Here is a 17,016-nt window from a genome sequence, read left to right as displayed (position 1 = left end):
ACAGGGAAAAAGAAAGGTATGCTTGCTTGAGGGGTTGGGCGGTTGCACACCATTTAAACACACATATCACCATGAGCAAGGACCTGGTTTAAGCCCCCACTCACCACTGGCAGGGAAAACGCTTTAAGAGCGGAAGCAGGTCTGCAGGTATCTCTCTCCCTTTCCCACCCCCTCAATTTCTTTCTGTCCTGTTAAATAAAAATAGGAAAGAAAAAAAAGTCACCAGGAGCAGTGGATTCATAGTGCAGGCACCGAGCCTCAGCAATAACCCTGTGGCAAAAGAAAGAAAAGTACACTTGCTCTATTCTTACCTTCTTGTGTCAGTCATTTTTTTTTATATTTATTTTTATTATTGGATAGAGACAGAAATGGGGGGGGAGACAGAAGAGACAGAGAGACAACTGCATCCCTGCTTCACCACTTGTGACGCTTTCTCACTGCAGGTGGGGGGCCAGTGGCTTGAACCTGGGTCCTCGTGCACTGCAATGTGTGTGTTTAGCCAGGTGTGCCAACACTGAGCCCCTAAACTCATTTACTCTTCTAAAACTTATTCACAAAAAAGATGTGGAACTTTAATGTACATTTGCACTGTCATGCTCCAAACTACTAAATATACTGGGTATTATTTCTGCCTGTGGCTGGCAGGTATATGTGTATGTAGAAAATGTATTATAAGGAGAAATACCATTAAAATACTTCTTTTAAAAAAAAAAATTTTAAGAAAGGATTAATGAACAAAAACATAAGGTAGGAGGGGTACAACTCCACACAATTCCCACCACCCAATCTCCATAACCCACCCCCTCCCATGATAGCCTTCCCATTCTCTCATTAAAATACTTCTAAACGTGAAGCTAGTAGCTCAGCAAGGCTCCCACAGTATTGTAATTACATGTTAAAAGGTTTACACTTGGGGTGTTTCTAGCCTGATATTTTTAAGATTTATTTAATAGTAGAACAGAGCACTGATCGGCATGTTTTCTTGTAGTGTCAGGAACTGAATCAAGGACCTCAGGGCTTCAGGCATAAAAGTCTAGTACACAACTGCTATACTATCTCTCCGGCCCTAAAAGGTATCTTTTACATAAATTGTGAACACCTCTTGCAGAAGTTAGAACAGAAACAGTATGTCTATTAAAAACTTTTTTATGCTTACTCGTATCTGGTTTGTCACAGTGATGATGAGTTCAGTTCTATGAGACATTAATGCAAACTACGGAGTTCAGGCCTATATACATGAGCATACAGGTGTTTGTGCGCAGCTGACATCAGCATCACCATTTCCATCACCTCCCTGCAGGAAACCAGACTGACAAGAAAAACGGAGAGATTTTTCTTGGCATGAAGCCGGGATGAAAAACAACTGAACATATTTCTCACTTCTGGTTTGCCATCTGCAGTGAGCATTGGTGTTAACCAACTTTCTAACTATAAAAACAGAAATGGTGGGGAAGCAATTACAGAAGCCAGACCTTCCACCTTCTGCAACCCACAACGACCCTGGGTCCATGCTCCCAGAGGGATAGAGAATGGGAAAGCTATCAGGGGAGGGGGTGGGATATGGAGATTGGGTGGTGAGAATTGTGTGGAGTTGTACCCCTCCTACCCTATGGTTTTGTTAATTAATCCTTTCTTAAATAAAAAAGAAAAAAAATAACAGAAATGGCAGATAACCTTGTTGGCTACGGAACTACATGTTTCCCTATTAGATCTAGATTAAAACCTCACTAGCGGGAGTCAGGCTGTAGCGCAGCGGGTTAAGCGCAGGTGGCGCAAAGCTCAAGGACCGACATAAGGATCCAGGTTCAAGCCCTGGCTCCCCACCTGCAGGGGAGTCACTTCACAAGTGGTGAGGCAGTTCTGCAGGTGTCTGTCTTTCTCTCCCCCTCTCTGTCTTCCCCTCCTCTCTCCATTTCTCTCTGTCCTATCCAACAACAACAACAATAATAACTACAACAATAAAAAAAACAGCAAAGGCAACAAAAGGGAATAAATAATAATAAAAAAAAACCTCACTAGCCAAATGCTCATTCATCAGAATCCAAACTGTCAGTTCTGCCCACCTTTTTTATGTCCATCTTTCTATGTGCAAGTCATTCTAGAGCATTCAAATATACAAGAGATTTGTATTATATGATTTCTAATATATTTTAAAGATTTTATTTATTGGATAAAGACAGAAATTTAAGAAACAAAGACAGAAATTGAGAGGGATAGGGGAGACAGGGAGAGAGAGACACCTCCAGCACTGCTTCATCTGTGAAGCTTCTCCCCAGCAGGTGTGAAGTGGGAACTTGAACCCGGGTCCTTATGCATGGTAATGTACACTCAACAGAGTGAGCCACCACCCAGTCCGTCCCCTTATGTGCATTTTGAGGGGGAAACATGGACTTGATCTAGTTCTTTTTTTTTTTTTTTTTTTTAAGATTTTTATTTATTCATGAGAAATGATAGGAGAAGAGAGAGAAAGAACCAGACATCACTCTAGTACATGTGCTGCCGGGGATTGAACTCGGGACCTCACACTTGAGAGTTCAACGCTTCATCCACTGTGCCACCTCCCGGACCACCTTACTCTAATCCTTAGATGAGAAACAAATACAAAAATTTTGTCAATTGTAACCTAAATCTATGAAAAAGTAAAAAGAAAAAAAAAGAAAATTAAAATATTTATACTTACCATGGTTCTGAACCGAATCCATACCATGCCAGCTGTAATATCTGGAATCCCAGGCCCAGTAAAATGGTATTTTTATTCCCAATTGATCTCATAAGCAAACTCAAAACTATCGTCTGGAAGAAAAGAAAAACTAACATGGTTTGCCAGAACAGAATTAATCTTTTAAACTGAAAAGAAAAGAATCTTGTCTGATCCTGGAAGCTAAGTAAGGTTGGGCCTGGTTAGTACTTGGCTGGGAGAAAATGATGACTTCTTTTGATAAATACTACAGAAAAACTTCTACACATTTATACAATTTGGCTTTTTATTGAATAGCTACAACTACCCAGAGACCATCATTCCACGACATATAAGCAGATGAAAGAATCAGGACCAGAATCACAGACCCAGAATCAGGAAAATTTAAAAAACTGAAAATATGCAAACTTTTTATTTAGTATATACCTACTGAGCACCACTGAAATTGCAGTTGAAAACAGTAAGGACAGAGTGCCCTAACATTAATGATTTGGAGAATTCTGCTGTTGCCCCCCCCCCCCCTTTCCTTTTTTGCTGGTTTAGCTAGAGACAGAGAAAGCAATAGAACAAGACTACAACACTAATGCTTCCTCCAATGTAATGTGCCTGGGCTCAAACGTGGGTCTCACATACAGCAAACCTGCCAGCACACTATCCAACTGAACTATTTCACCTAACCATTATGTAAATTTTAAAGATGTATTCATTCTCATGATAAAGAGACCAGAGCACTATGCATGTCAGGGGCTGATCCTCGGACCTTTGAAGCCACAGGCATGCAAGCCGTGTACATAATTCCTAAGCCCTATGCTTTTCTTTGTCCTTTTTCCTTTTTTTTTGCCTCCAAGGTTATCCATGGGGTTCAGTGTCAGCACCATGAATCTACTGCTCCAGGTGGCCATCTTTTTCCATTTTTGTTGTTGTATAGGACAGAGAGAAACAGAGAGGAGGGGGAGACATGGATAGAAACCTGCAGACCTGCTTCAATGCTTGCAAAACGACCCCCTCCCCTACCCCCACAGGTGGGGAGCTGTGGGCTCAAACCGGGATTCTTAAGCTTCGTACTATGTGTGCTTAAACCAGTGTGCCACTGCCTGGGCCCCAGCCTTATGCCTTTCTACATCCAAATTAACCCATAATGTTTTATTTCTCCATCAAATAAAATTGGAACAGTATAACTACTCAGAATATTTCACTTAAATTAACCTTTTTTTCTGAAGCCATGGATACTAAGTCTGCTAAATCAGTTGAGCATAAGATTAGTTCTAGATGGCTAGGTGGTAGTGTACCCAGTTAAGTGCACATATCACTATGGACAGGGACCTGGGTTTGAGCCCCTACTCCCTGTCTGCAGGGGAGGAAGCTCATGGGTACTGAAGAAGTTATCTCTTCCACCCCTCTTAATTTCTCTCTCTCTCTCTCTCTCCTATCTAATAAGATGGAAAGAAAATAAAAAATTAAAAATGGCCCCTGGGAGCAATGGATTTGCAGTGCTAGCACCAGGACCCAGCAATAACCCTAGTGGCAATAAAGAAAGAAAGAAAAAGATCAGTTCTAAAATGATCACAACAAAACCACAGCTGAAAAGGGAACTTAACAGAGCAAGCAGTTAGCAAAGAAAAACTTCCTGTATATATGACACTACTTGGGGACATTGGTTTTCTCCCTGACAGGGGCCTTTTTCCTTTTATTTTTATACCCCAGAACCTAGCATAAATTCTTAGTAGGTATTTATGGAGAACATGTGTGATTTTATTTATCAGTTTTCTTTTCTTTATTTACTCATTTATTTTTTTTTACCAGAGCATTGCTCAGCTCTGACTTATGGTGGTGTAGGGGACTGAACCTGGGACTTTACAGAATCCGAGGCAGGGGAATCTCTTTGCATAAGAATTTCTTGGTATTGTCTTTATTTATTGGATAGAGACAGCCAGAAATCGAGAGGGGAGGGGATGGTAGAAAGGGAGAGAGACAGACCTACAACACTGCTTTACCACTCATAAAGCTTTCCCTCTGCAGTTGGGGACTGGGGGTTGGAACCCGGGTCCTTGTGCATTGTAACGTGTGCTCTACTAGGTGTGCCACCACCCGGCCCCACTTAAAATTACTCTGAATTATATACAGAGTCTAAAGAAAAAATTTTAGTGCTCTTGAAATCAGGACAACTTAATTTGAAGACAAGATAACTAAGTCCCACAGGTTAAATGAGTTAACCAAGATGATATAATTAACAGTTAACTAGATAACTTTAGTCAGCCAGCCAAATATTTACCAAGTTTTTACTAAATCTAGCTGCTAAATCTTTTTTAAATTTCTAAATTTTTACTAAATCTTCTGGCCTGACGGCACTAGCTTATATAGTTCAATGAATAAATCAAAGTGCCTGTCCAGCAAACAGATGACCTCCAGCAGAAGGAAGCCAGACATAAGCATATTGGTTTCTAACAAGGAAACTACCGGTGGGAGCTGCTGTGAAGAAAGTAAAATAAGAGCTGTGTGACAGGTGCTGGTTTCTGAGGTGTTAACTGAAGAGGAAGGAGGTAGCCACAGTTAATGTGTCTATCTCAGAGAAGATGAACACTCCCAACTGGGAGTGACGGTAAGTGCAAAGATCTCTACTGCTGCATATACAACAACATGGAAAATGAGACTACATCAACGGTCTAAATTTAAGAGAACTACAACTAAATTCCCACTATAAAATTACTCTTTCAATTAGTGAAGCTCAGAAGGACAAGAATGGAAGAAGAAGGACAAGAGAAAGACTAACTACCACAAACCAGACTGGGCTGCTATTTAAGGTAGACGGTGAGAAATGCTTCCAGTCAGATTATTTCTTGGAGATACAGGAGACACTGCTGGATGAACTGAATGTGGATAAAGAGCAAAGTTTAAAGTGACAATGAGTTTCCTAGTTCTAGCAACCAAGAAAATAATAATGGCAGTGAACGAGATGAGCTGCCATGGGAGGGGAGTCCACATTTTAGTTCTGGCCAAGTTGAGTGAGAGATGGCCAACAAAATGAAAAAATGACCTCAGGGGGCCAGATGTTGGCACACCTTGATGAGTGCATATGTTACGATGGTTCAAGCCCCCAGTCCCCACCTACAGAGGAAAAGCTTCACAAGTGGTGAAGCTGGTCTGCAGGTGTCTCTCCCTCCTCCTCCTGAATTCTGTCTCTACCCAACAATAAAATTAAAAGTTTTAAAACTGGGCTCAGGAATTACCCTAAAGGAATAAACTAGGGTAGCAGCATATAGAGAAATAAATGAGGGTGCTGAGTAGTGTGCAGAACTGTACCACAAACTCACCTAAATATTTGTTTAGTACAAAGGGAAATGGTGGGGCCTGTGGCAAATCAAAGGGTAAAGACCCCAAAGGGTGCTGACAGCAACTTCTTGGCTCCCAGAGAGAGATGGGTTGATCTATTCAGTGTCGCCAGCTCTAACTTTCAGGGAGAAGTTCTATATTCCTTTTTTCATAGAACATCTCCCAGTGTTTAAATGGTCACTACTAATTTTCTTTCTTTCTTTCTTTTCTTTTTTTTTTTTTAGTTTTTTATTTATAAAAAGGAAACATTGACAAAACCATAGGATAAGAGGGGTACAGCTTCGCACAATTCCCACCACCAGACCTCCGTATACCAATCCCTCCCGTTAGCTTTCCTGCTCTTTAACCCTCTGGGAGTATGGACCCAAGATCATTGTGGGATGCAGAAGGTTGAAGGCCTGGCTTCTGTCACTACTAATTTTTAAAGCTTTAAAATACTATGTGAAAACTCCACTGACCTCTAATTTACCACCTGTTGGGATACAACACAACAGTGGCACAACAGTGTTAGTAATGGACTACTCAAAGCTCTTTTTTTAAAGTCAGGGAGAGAGAGGCTAAGACTCCAGAGCACTGGACAGTTCAGTTTATGGTGGTCTGGGCACTGGGACCTCACAGTCTTAGGCTAGAGAGTCTTTTGCATAAACGTTATGCTGTACCCCGAACCCTCACATCTCTACTGAAGCAAAAAATAAAGAGAAAAAAAAAAAAAAAACCACCCCCCCACCTATAACACAAACACGGTGCTATTCTGTACAATGATAGTGATAATATACTGAAGTCAATACTGTAATTTTTCCTCACTTTACTGGGAGGAGTTATGGTACAGTTCTTGACACATACTGGACAACAATACTTTTTGTTTGTAAGATACTTTCTTACCCAATGCAGGCCCTTTCGACCACCATATATGGCAGGAGCCCAGAGCATCTCCACCCCACCCTTCTCACTCATGCCCTTTGCTTCTCACTCATGTCCTTTGCTTTGGTGCAATACACTAGTCAGTATTACCACTTAGAGGGGGATACTTAGGGTGGAATATGAGGAGGCAGAAATCATAGCAGGTGCAAACATAATGACAAGCAACTAAACAGACATAAACAGAGAGCTACAAGCATTTCTATGCTGCTGGAAAGGAGAAAGACACTGACGTTCCAGTGACTGAAAGGCCAATGACAGATTAAGTCATTCTCAACAGACTACTGCACAAAAAAAAGAATACAAGATAACACCAATAAATGCTTTTTACAAACCTTAGGTATCTGACAATGGTACTCCACCTCAATACTACTACTCAGCCAGGGTCAAGCCTCTAGCTCTAACTTACCTGTGCAATAATGGAAAGAATGCCAAGGACTGCTATAAATGCTGCAACACTTTCTGGTGAAAATTTCATTATCTATAGGAATTTCAGAAAAACTTACATTAATAAATTAAAAGGTGCAACAATACACTAATACAATTACTTGTACATTAGCATTTTGGGGCCCAGAATTCTTCAGAGGAAGTTTGGCTTTCACAAAGAAATTTATAATGAGTGATATGTTAAAAGTAACACTAAATTTAGGTTAAGTACATCTAAGTCCCTTATTTTACAGATACCAAATTGGAATCTGTTATCAAGCACTTATAATATATTTACATACTATGCCATTTTATGCTTTTCACAAGTATGGATAAAAGCTGTATCTCTACCTAGTAAGATTAATATCAAGTAGAAAAAAACCAAGGCTCTCATTAAAAAAATATATTTATTTATTTATTTCCTTTTGTTGCCCTTGTTGTTTTTATTGTAGTTATTACTATTGTTGTTGTTGTTGGATAGGACAGAGAGAAATGGGAGAGAGGAAGGGAAGACAGAGAGGGGGAGAGAAAGACAGACACCTGCAGACCTGCTTCGCTGCCTGTGAAAGAATTCCCCTGTAGGCTTTGAGCCGGGGGCTTGAACTGGGATCTTTAAGTTGGTCCTTGCACTCTGTGCCACATGCACTTAACCCACTGCACTACCTCCCGACTCCCAAGGCTCTAATTTTGACCCGATTTACTAATATGTTCCTTAAGTCAAAGAGACTGTGTTGATCAGGTGAATGGATTAAAGCATCTCATCACTTTCACAACCAACAAAGAAGTTCAAACTACATATGCGGGGGATTAACTTTGTTTAAACCAACTCTTTATAGAAATGCACAAGAAATATCAGCTACACTAAATAGGAAGATAATTCCAGTCAACTATTATTCATAAAATAGTAGTCATTTCTAAGAGTCTGCTATTTATTATAACTCCTTCAACGTTAAATAATTTTCAATCCCACCTGCGGGGGGGGGAAGCTTCATGAGTGGTGAAGCAGGGCTGCAGGTGTCTCTCTCTCCTTATCTATCCCCCCTCTCAATTTCTGTCTCTATCCAATAATAAATAAACAAAAATAAACTATTTTCAAGATTTATTCATTAGTGGGGGGAGGGATCAAATTCAGGACCTCATGCTTGAAGTCCAACACTTTATTCACTGCAGCAACTATCCAGGTCACAGTGATTTTGTTATTATGTTATTACTGAATATTATGTTATTTTGTTATTACTGAACAAATGAAAGAAAATCCCACGCTTGGCAGACTAGAACTTTACCTGTCTGAGGTATAAAAAAAAGCTGGAGTATTGGCCTGCCTCCGGTAGGTAGGAGAGAAACACCGTGATGCAGATTAGCAGCACTATGGAATCTTGGCCCACCTTTTTCAAAGACTAGAAAAACAACAACAAAAGATATAAGTTTTACATCAAAATACTTCACTATGTTTAAAACTAAGCAGTGATATATTCTGGCAATGTACATAATATTTATCTTTTTAAAGTTTATTTGACACTCTCCGTTATTCTGTATTTCAAGGACAAACAAATAACAAAAAAGAACTCCAAGATGTTTTCTGCAAAGAGACACCCACAACAAAATATTAACGCTGTACTGACTCACACATTCGGTTTTTGCCAAAAAGAATATCAACTTACTGCAAAAGGGTCAGCCTGTTCCCAGGAAATGGGTGCTCCCCATGATGCTGGTCGCATCTTCTCAGGCAATGACTCTGGCACAGCAACAAGGATAAAACAAATATCTAATAAAGCTATTGCTGTCGCCAGGACGACCACTAAGCTGTCCCCATACACTCGTCCCAGGTAAGCCCCAATCGCAGGGCTGGTCACCAAACTTGCAGCAAATGTTGCTGAAACCTGCAACAAATCACAATGAAGGGAAAGTGATCAATTGATCAATTAGGATACTTTGACACTTTTCTTTCTTTTTTTTAAAGGGATAGTGACTTAAAAGAAATTATTTCTATTTTATTGGATAGAAACACAGACAACTCAAGAGGAAAGTGGGGAGACAGAGACAAAGAGAGTTATTTTTAGTACCGCTTTATCACTCTTAAAAGCTTCCCCCCATGCAAGTGGGTTCTAGGGGTTTAAACCCAGCTCCTTGCACACAGTAACATGTGCTTAACTAGGTATGCCATTACCTGGCCCCTTGACAGCTGCATTTCAATACCACTGAGTTCTCTTTAATGTCAGTCCTCTACTGCACCCTCTCATTCTCTCCAGCTATCTGTGCCATTTTTCTTACACACTGGTCTTTTGTAGGAAGAGAAAATTAGAATCTTAACTGAAAAATATGTACCAGTTTCTAAGATGGTAGCTTCAAATTTTCTTTTAAGCCTTGGAGCCCTTTGATTAATAAATCCCACTAAGCCACAGGAAAAATGTTTACAAATAAGTAAAGAAAAAAAATGTTTTCATTGAGGCATCTGGAGTACTGTCCAAATGGCCTTCTCTGACTTGTGTAATGCTAGATTTTAGGACATCTCCAGATAGCCCCGAGGAAATCTCGTCTCATGGTGATTACCCACCCCCAGCATTGAAATTAAATATCTACTTGAATATGCATTCAGAGCTGGCTAAAATAAAGCTGAAAAGATGTTTTGAGGTGTCTGTTCTCATTAGCAGTAGTGCTAAGTAATCCATGGTAAAAACTGAATGTGGTGATCTTTCAGGTGGTTGGGTTAAGAAGAATGAGATGTGCTTTAAGCACATTTCTAACAAGGTCTCTTTAAATCTCTAAGGAAACTCATTCAAGTCTAATAAAGAAGATGACAAAACCCATGTGTGTCACCTCATCTGGCTCACTGGACAAGATGGCCTGCATATTAGTAATGGATGTGGCAGCAGATTACACATGACAGATAATAAGAAATCAGTGTCATTAAAAATAACAATAAATAAAGTAGTGATTACAGAAGTACAAGGACTGCTGCTGCTCCTTTACTTGAGCTTTATTCAGTTTCGGTGTCATTTTTCACTTGAGGATATAGGATTTAAACTGCACAGGAGAAAGAAAGAACAGGGCAGATGGTGCAGTAGTAAAGTGCAGAACTACATGAATGAGGTCCCAAGTTCAATCTCTAGCGCTACACTTGCCAAAAAGACTCTCTGGTTATTTGCTCCCCATTAAACAAACAAGATGCAGAGGTCTCAGTAGACAGATGACCTGGTAGGGCACTTGCCTTGCCACGTGTGCAGCCCAAGTTCAAGTCTCTGGCACATGAGTGCACTATAGCACCGGAGGGAACTTCACTGCTGTGGAGCCACTCTCTCATTCTATTACACTCTATCTGGGGAAGTCAGTCAGGAGTGGTGGGGCTGTGCGTGTGTGACGTCCCAGACACACATGCACACCCTTTATTATGAATTTCTGTTGGACTTCTTCAAGGTAAAAAAATAGGGAGTCGGGTGGTAGCGCAGTGGGTTAAGCACAGGTGGCTCAAAGTGTGAGGACTGGCACAGGCAGTGAAGCAGATCTGCAGGTATCTCTTTCTCTCCCCCTCTGTCTTTCCCTCCTCTCTCCATTTATCTCTGTCCTATCCAACAATGACGATATCAGTAACAATAACAATAGTAACTACAACAATAAAAAAAACAAGGGCAACAAAAGGAGAAAAAAAAGTCTGCTTTAATTTAAAATCAGATATGTGACAAACAATAAACAAAGTCTCAAAACTCATCTTGCTTTGTACTGAGAAAATGTTTACTGCAATTTATTATTATGAAATATGTTATATATATACTTGTGGTACAAAAGCTTTTGTTTCTCCATAATGAGATCATTTTAAAAACAAGTGTATTCAACACAAAGGTACAAAATAAATACACATACCAGTCCGTAAGCCATACTTCTTTCATGTTCTTGGGTTATATCTGCTACATATGCAAATACCACGGAGAAAGTCACTGCAAAAACTCCAGAAACAGATATGACAGCAAAGTACCACCTAGAATTGAAAGACAATTGATAAAAAAATAAATAGTTGTGACAATGACAAGTACCTTAACTTTCATTTCTATCATTAAATTAAATAGCTATTTTCAGTCAACAGTTTAGCTAGACAGTCTATGGATTAATTCTATAAATCATAAATTATAGCTATAAGTAGCACCTTGATAGCCACTCAGCTAATATTCAGGAACATTTAAAACTTAAGAACATATCCAGCTCTTTTAAAAATTATTTATTTTAATGAGATACAAAGAAAAATATACATGGAGGGGTAGTAGAGAGAGAGAGAGGTAGGGAGAGATAGACACAAAAGTACTACTCTGGTCTGGCTTATGGTGGTATTAGGGATTGAATTTGGGACCTCAGAGCCTTAGGCATGAAAGTCTTTTCCATAACCAGTATGCTATCTCCCCAACCCTATATTTAGATCTGCCATCCAACTACTGAACTGTCAGATGGCTTTAATTCTACTAAATATAAAAACAAACTAAATTATAATTCAGCCATTGCTATTTCCTACCACAGTCCTATACAAAAAACAAAATTCAGTAAATGAAACTGATGAATAACCTATTTGTTTCAAGCCTATATATAGAAAGTTGGACTTTTTTTTCCCCCTGTAAGTAATATTTAGCTCTTCAAATGTTGGATAAAACAAAAAACAAAAAACCCAGTCTTTATACAGAAGAAACCTGTACAGCAGTGTTCATAAATAACTGAGAACAGTTACTGAAAGATTGGAGAAATATTTTTATATCTGTACTTTTATATACATGATCTCAAAATATCTGGGTACGAATAAGTTTTTATTATAATGCTGATATTTAGTTTTTAAAATCAAGTGTAATCAGGCCAAGGGCCCAGGTTTGAGGTTCCAGTCTCTACCTGCATGGGGGAAGCTTCACAACTGGTAAAGCAGTGTTTCTCTCTCCTTCCTGTCTTCCCCTCTGCTCCCCTCAATTTCTCGGTCTTATCTAATTAAAAAAAAAAAAAAAGCTGTTGGGAGTGGTGGGTTTGTCATGCAGACACCAAAATCCCAGCAATAGCCCTGTACAATCTTAATGAAATTTCAAAATAAACCTCAGCAGGGCTTGATTCTTGACTAAATTTTTAAAAACATTCTTCCCACAGCAGACTTTTTTGTTCATTTCTTATATTTGTTGGTGTTCAGAGTTATATCTAGTCTATGACAGGAAGAACCTAAGCCACACGTAGCCTTGGTCTTTCTGGGCACCAGCATGGAAATATAACCCACCTACAATTTTATAATCAACTAACATTACTTCTCAGTGGAATAGAATATTAGAGTCTTACTAAAACCTCCAAGTAAATTGAGCTCTATTACCTTAGGAGAATCAGTTTCTTACTGTCGACTGCCCTGACCTTCACTCACACCCATGTGAAAACCTGGTATTACGCAGGGTGGCCATTCTATATTTTTCTTTAAAGAAAGCTGGCATACTCTCCCTTGCCACACCTTCCATCTTGGTGTCTGATGTGTAACATGAGATGGTGCCCAAGCAGCCATCTCAGGCACTGAGGTGATGGCAGAGCAAGAAGACAGAAAAGTCTGGTGTCCTGGAACTGCTCTACCACTTAGGGAGTGCTCTGCTCCAGGCTTCTTCTTCTTTTTTTAAAAATTTAATTTAATTTAATTTTTTTGAGAGAGATGTAGAGAGATACAAAGAGAGAGAAACACCAGAGCACTGCTCAGCTCTGGTTTATGGTGTTGTGTGTGTGTGGGGGGTGGGGGGGGGATGACTGAACCTGGGATTTAGGAGCCTCAGGCATGAGAGTCTGTTTGCATAACCATTATGCTGTCCCCCCCCCCCAGGCTTCTTTTACATGAAGAGAAAGACAAGTCTCTCCCCCAGAATCCCTGCGTTGTGTGTTTTTTGTTTCTTTTCTTTCTTTTTTTTTTACTTTAAGCAACTATCATTTGGGTTTAATATGCAAAGAACCTATTATGATTAAAATAGATAAGAAATTAACTGTGTTTTTAGCATTCTACTTAAAAAATTTAAGTGAGATAAGTCAGAAACAGAAGGATGAATATGGGATGATCTCACTCATAGGCAGAAGTTGAAAAACAAGATCAGAAGGGAAAACACTAAGAGCTTGGACTGGAATTGGTGTACCGCACCAAAGTAAAAGACTCTGGGGTGGGGGTGGAGGTTGGAGAGTTCAGGTCCTGGAACATGATGGCAGAGGAGGACCTAATGGGGGTTCTATTGTTATGTGAAAACTGGGAAATGTTACGCATGTACAAACTATTGTATTTTACTGTTAAACCATTAACCCCCCAATAAAGAAAGTGAAAGAAAAGAAAAGGAAAGAAAAGAAAAGAAGAAAAAAAAAAAAGGAAAGAAAAAATTAGCAGCCTCTCTCAGAAACTAAGATAACTGCTATGGAATTTGGATTGTGAAATCTCAAAGCAGACAAGCCAGTAGTTTATAGCTTCTTGTAAATACCACCCAGTTCCTAAAGTCTTTATGAACTATTACTTAGCTAGCATATTTTTAAATATTTAATTCCATATATAATTTCTGGACAGAGACAGAGAGAAATTGAATGAGCCATCACTGGCTAACTAGTCTATTTTTATGGGTCCAGTTCTCTATGTTAAAGAATAAATGTACCAGAAGAAAAAACATTAAATCCTACACAGAAAGGATAGAAAAATAGTGAAATAAGGGAATAACTAGAAATTAACAGAAAATAATATTCATCAGTCATCCGGTGAATATGCACATACCATGGGCTGATCTTCATTAAAGGAATTGGGGCACATGTAAAAAATACTGTTAGCAGCAAGAAGGACTTTCGGCCCCAAACATCAGAAAGAGCACCAATAAGAGGGGCACTGAGGAATGACAACAGACCCTAAGAGAGAAAATAAAAAAAGGATACTGTACATGTTGCCTCAATGAGCAAATGAAAAGAATTGTATTATCATAGAAGGATTTCAAGCAATCTTACTTCTAAAGTGAAGAAATCATCAATTAATAACTAATTAAACAGAGCCAGGGCCTCACAAATACATGATTTCATCACTCCCGGGTCCACATTTCACTCACTCACTCACTCACTCAACTCACTCACTCACTCACTCACTCACTCACTCACTCACTCACTCACTCACTCATTCATGACTGGCCAACGGACCATGTGATTTAAGGGCACAAATTTGGGTCATGCACATGGCAGAGGACATGTCCTACCCAGAGAGCTCTCTTCCCTCCAGCTCAATATTACCAAACTTTGGAAACTAAAGACAAAGTTTTTCTAAGATTGCCTAGGGCTCTGATTACATATAACATAACATGCTCTAATAAACTCTTAACCACAATAACTCCATGTTAGTAATTCTTGAAAGAGGATACTGCTGATTACCTGCTTAGAAAATCTGAACAAATTAAACAACAAGAGTATGAAGGATAAAGGCAGGGGTAGATAGCATAATGGTTATGCAAACAAACTGCCAAGTCTGAGGCTCTGAAGTCCCAGGCTCAATCCCCCGCACCACCATAAACCAGAGCTGACCAGTGCTCTGGTAAAAAGAAAAAAAAAAAGATTATGTAGGTTAATTAAAATTTTCTATATTGGTATTATTTTATATTCATGCATTGTTTAAAAGTTCTTTCTTATCTATTTTATTTTATGGTGGTGTGGGGGACTGAATCTGGGAACTTGACTTCAAGTTCCTCAGGAATAGGAGTCTGTTTGCATAACTATTATGCTGTTTCCCAAGCCCAAAGTTCTTTCTCCTTAATCTCCATTTGTTAGTTTACAAAGCATTCAGAAATCTCTTAAGGCATGGTTTATCACATACAAACTAAGCTCTACTTGAGTCAAGGCATAATTACAACCCAGTTAGTTTAAAAAGGATTAAGAAATCCTGAAGCATATATATAGTTGTTGTTGCTGCTGCTGATGTTATCACTAGGGTTTCACTGCTCTGGCCAACCTTTTTCAGATAGAAACAGACAAAGGGACAAAGGGAGAAAGGGAAAAATACCACAGCAGCAAAGTTTCCTGCAGTGCAATGGGGGCTGGACTCGAACCTGGGTCACATGCATGACATAATAAGCACACTATCCAAGCAAACTATCTTGTCAACCAGATATGCTCCCACTGTAAAAACTAATACTTAATTAGTCAATTAACTAATTTAATATACGAGCAGAATTATAGGCACGAAAGTATATGGGTATGCGTATGTGTGACTGATCTTACCTTTACTCCTTGAATTAGGCCATTCATCAGAAACGTATGTTTAGGGAAGGTTTCATGTAGTACCTAGAGAATAAAAACAAAAATTATTACTATTGTTAATTAAGTAATTTCCATTTTAAAACATGCTTTCACAGTACAATCTAATTTTATTCCAATTTTATATGGTATATATAAGTAAATATTAATAATACCAAACATTTGTATGATACTTAGTATGTCAAAAACCACTAAGTTGGGCATCTTACATACATTATTTCCTTCAATTCCTCATAATAGCCTTGTTAAGATACTGACACACATAGAGGCCAAATGTTTTGTTCAAGATTGCATTATTAGTAATTGGCAAAACTAAAACACAGGAAGTTAAGCTTGAGAATTCATTATTTACTTCATTTCAAAGATTTCTTTTTTCTTTTTTGTTAAGTTTGCACCATTTTATTGTATCAGGAATTCTTGATATCTGAGACGTAGATTTCCACAGCTGTGCACTCAGCTGTGCCTAAAGTACTTACGTGAAACCAGGGTGTATATTGTTATTTTACATTTTAGGAAAAGTGCAGATCAGATCTATTGCATGAAAAGTTCCATCTGGAGTAAAAACAACTGATAAATATTTAACTTGAAGCTATGAACCTTTCACTACTAAATACTCTTTGTCTTAATTCTCTGTCTTCTATTACACTGAGCCTTATAAGCAATTTGATGTAGGCTGTAAACACGATTTGTGTTTATAATTCTGTAATTTTCCCTTAGCGTTAAAAAAGTAAAGCTGCATTTTTTTTGTCTTACTAATATATTGGACTGCTGTGAGATTTTCTAAATAAAAAATGTTCATTTTCCATAGGATATGTATTATTTTAACATTTAACTTTCCTAGTGATAGAGAAAAAACAGAGCATCCCTCTGGCATATGTGGGCTGGGGTTCCAAGAAGGTGTCTCACAAGCCTTGCGCTCCTGTATCAGACTGTGAACTATTTATGTTGTATTTTATTTCACGTGAGGCAGAGAGATTTCCTCATGAAAGAAATAGAGAGCAGAACACCAATCCTGTACATGTGTTACTGGGAACTGAACTCAGAACCTTAGGCGTGCATGCTGTACCAATGAGCTTTCTCCCCAGCTATGAAAGTCCACAATGTTAATCACTATGCTATCCTTCTCATATATAACTGACTAATAAGGCCATTACAGGTAGTTACATATTACCTAAAACAAGAGACTGGGAAGGATTTTTTTTTTTTTAATTGTATTTATTTTGGATTGAGAGAGAGAAATTGAGAGAGAGGGGGAAAGATAGGGAGGGGTAATGAGAGAGAGAGAGAGAGAGATCTGCAAGAGTTTACTTCTTATGAAGTTCCCCCCTGCAGGTGGGGACCAAGGGCTTGAACCTGGGTCTGTCCCTGTCCCCTAGCTACCATTTCCCAAAAGG

General features: G+C 38.9%; 1 protein-coding gene across 1 annotated transcript in view; it reads right to left on the bottom strand.

Moving 5' to 3' along the window:
• Positions 1-17,016, bottom strand: part of MFSD14A (major facilitator superfamily domain containing 14A) — a 36,129-nt gene that overhangs the window by 5,317 nt on the left and 13,796 nt on the right. Inside the window, exons 3-9 of the mRNA XM_007528585.2 lie at positions 15,587-15,649; positions 14,106-14,233; positions 11,231-11,345; positions 9,034-9,252; positions 8,656-8,769; positions 7,356-7,427; positions 2,681-2,793 (exon numbers count right to left, since the gene is read on the bottom strand). Coding sequence (XP_007528647.1) covers positions 2,681-2,793; positions 7,356-7,427; positions 8,656-8,769; positions 9,034-9,252; positions 11,231-11,345; positions 14,106-14,233; positions 15,587-15,649 — 824 coding nt within the window. The remainder of the gene's footprint in view (positions 1-2,680; positions 2,794-7,355; positions 7,428-8,655; positions 8,770-9,033; positions 9,253-11,230; positions 11,346-14,105; positions 14,234-15,586; positions 15,650-17,016) is intronic.

This window comes from Erinaceus europaeus, chromosome 11, assembly GCF_950295315.1.
Source record: "Erinaceus europaeus chromosome 11, mEriEur2.1, whole genome shotgun sequence".
Taxonomy (NCBI): domain Eukaryota; kingdom Metazoa; phylum Chordata; class Mammalia; order Eulipotyphla; family Erinaceidae; genus Erinaceus; species Erinaceus europaeus.
The sequence above is the reverse complement of the archived record's forward strand: the minus strand, read 5'-3'. Positions and strand labels throughout refer to the sequence as shown.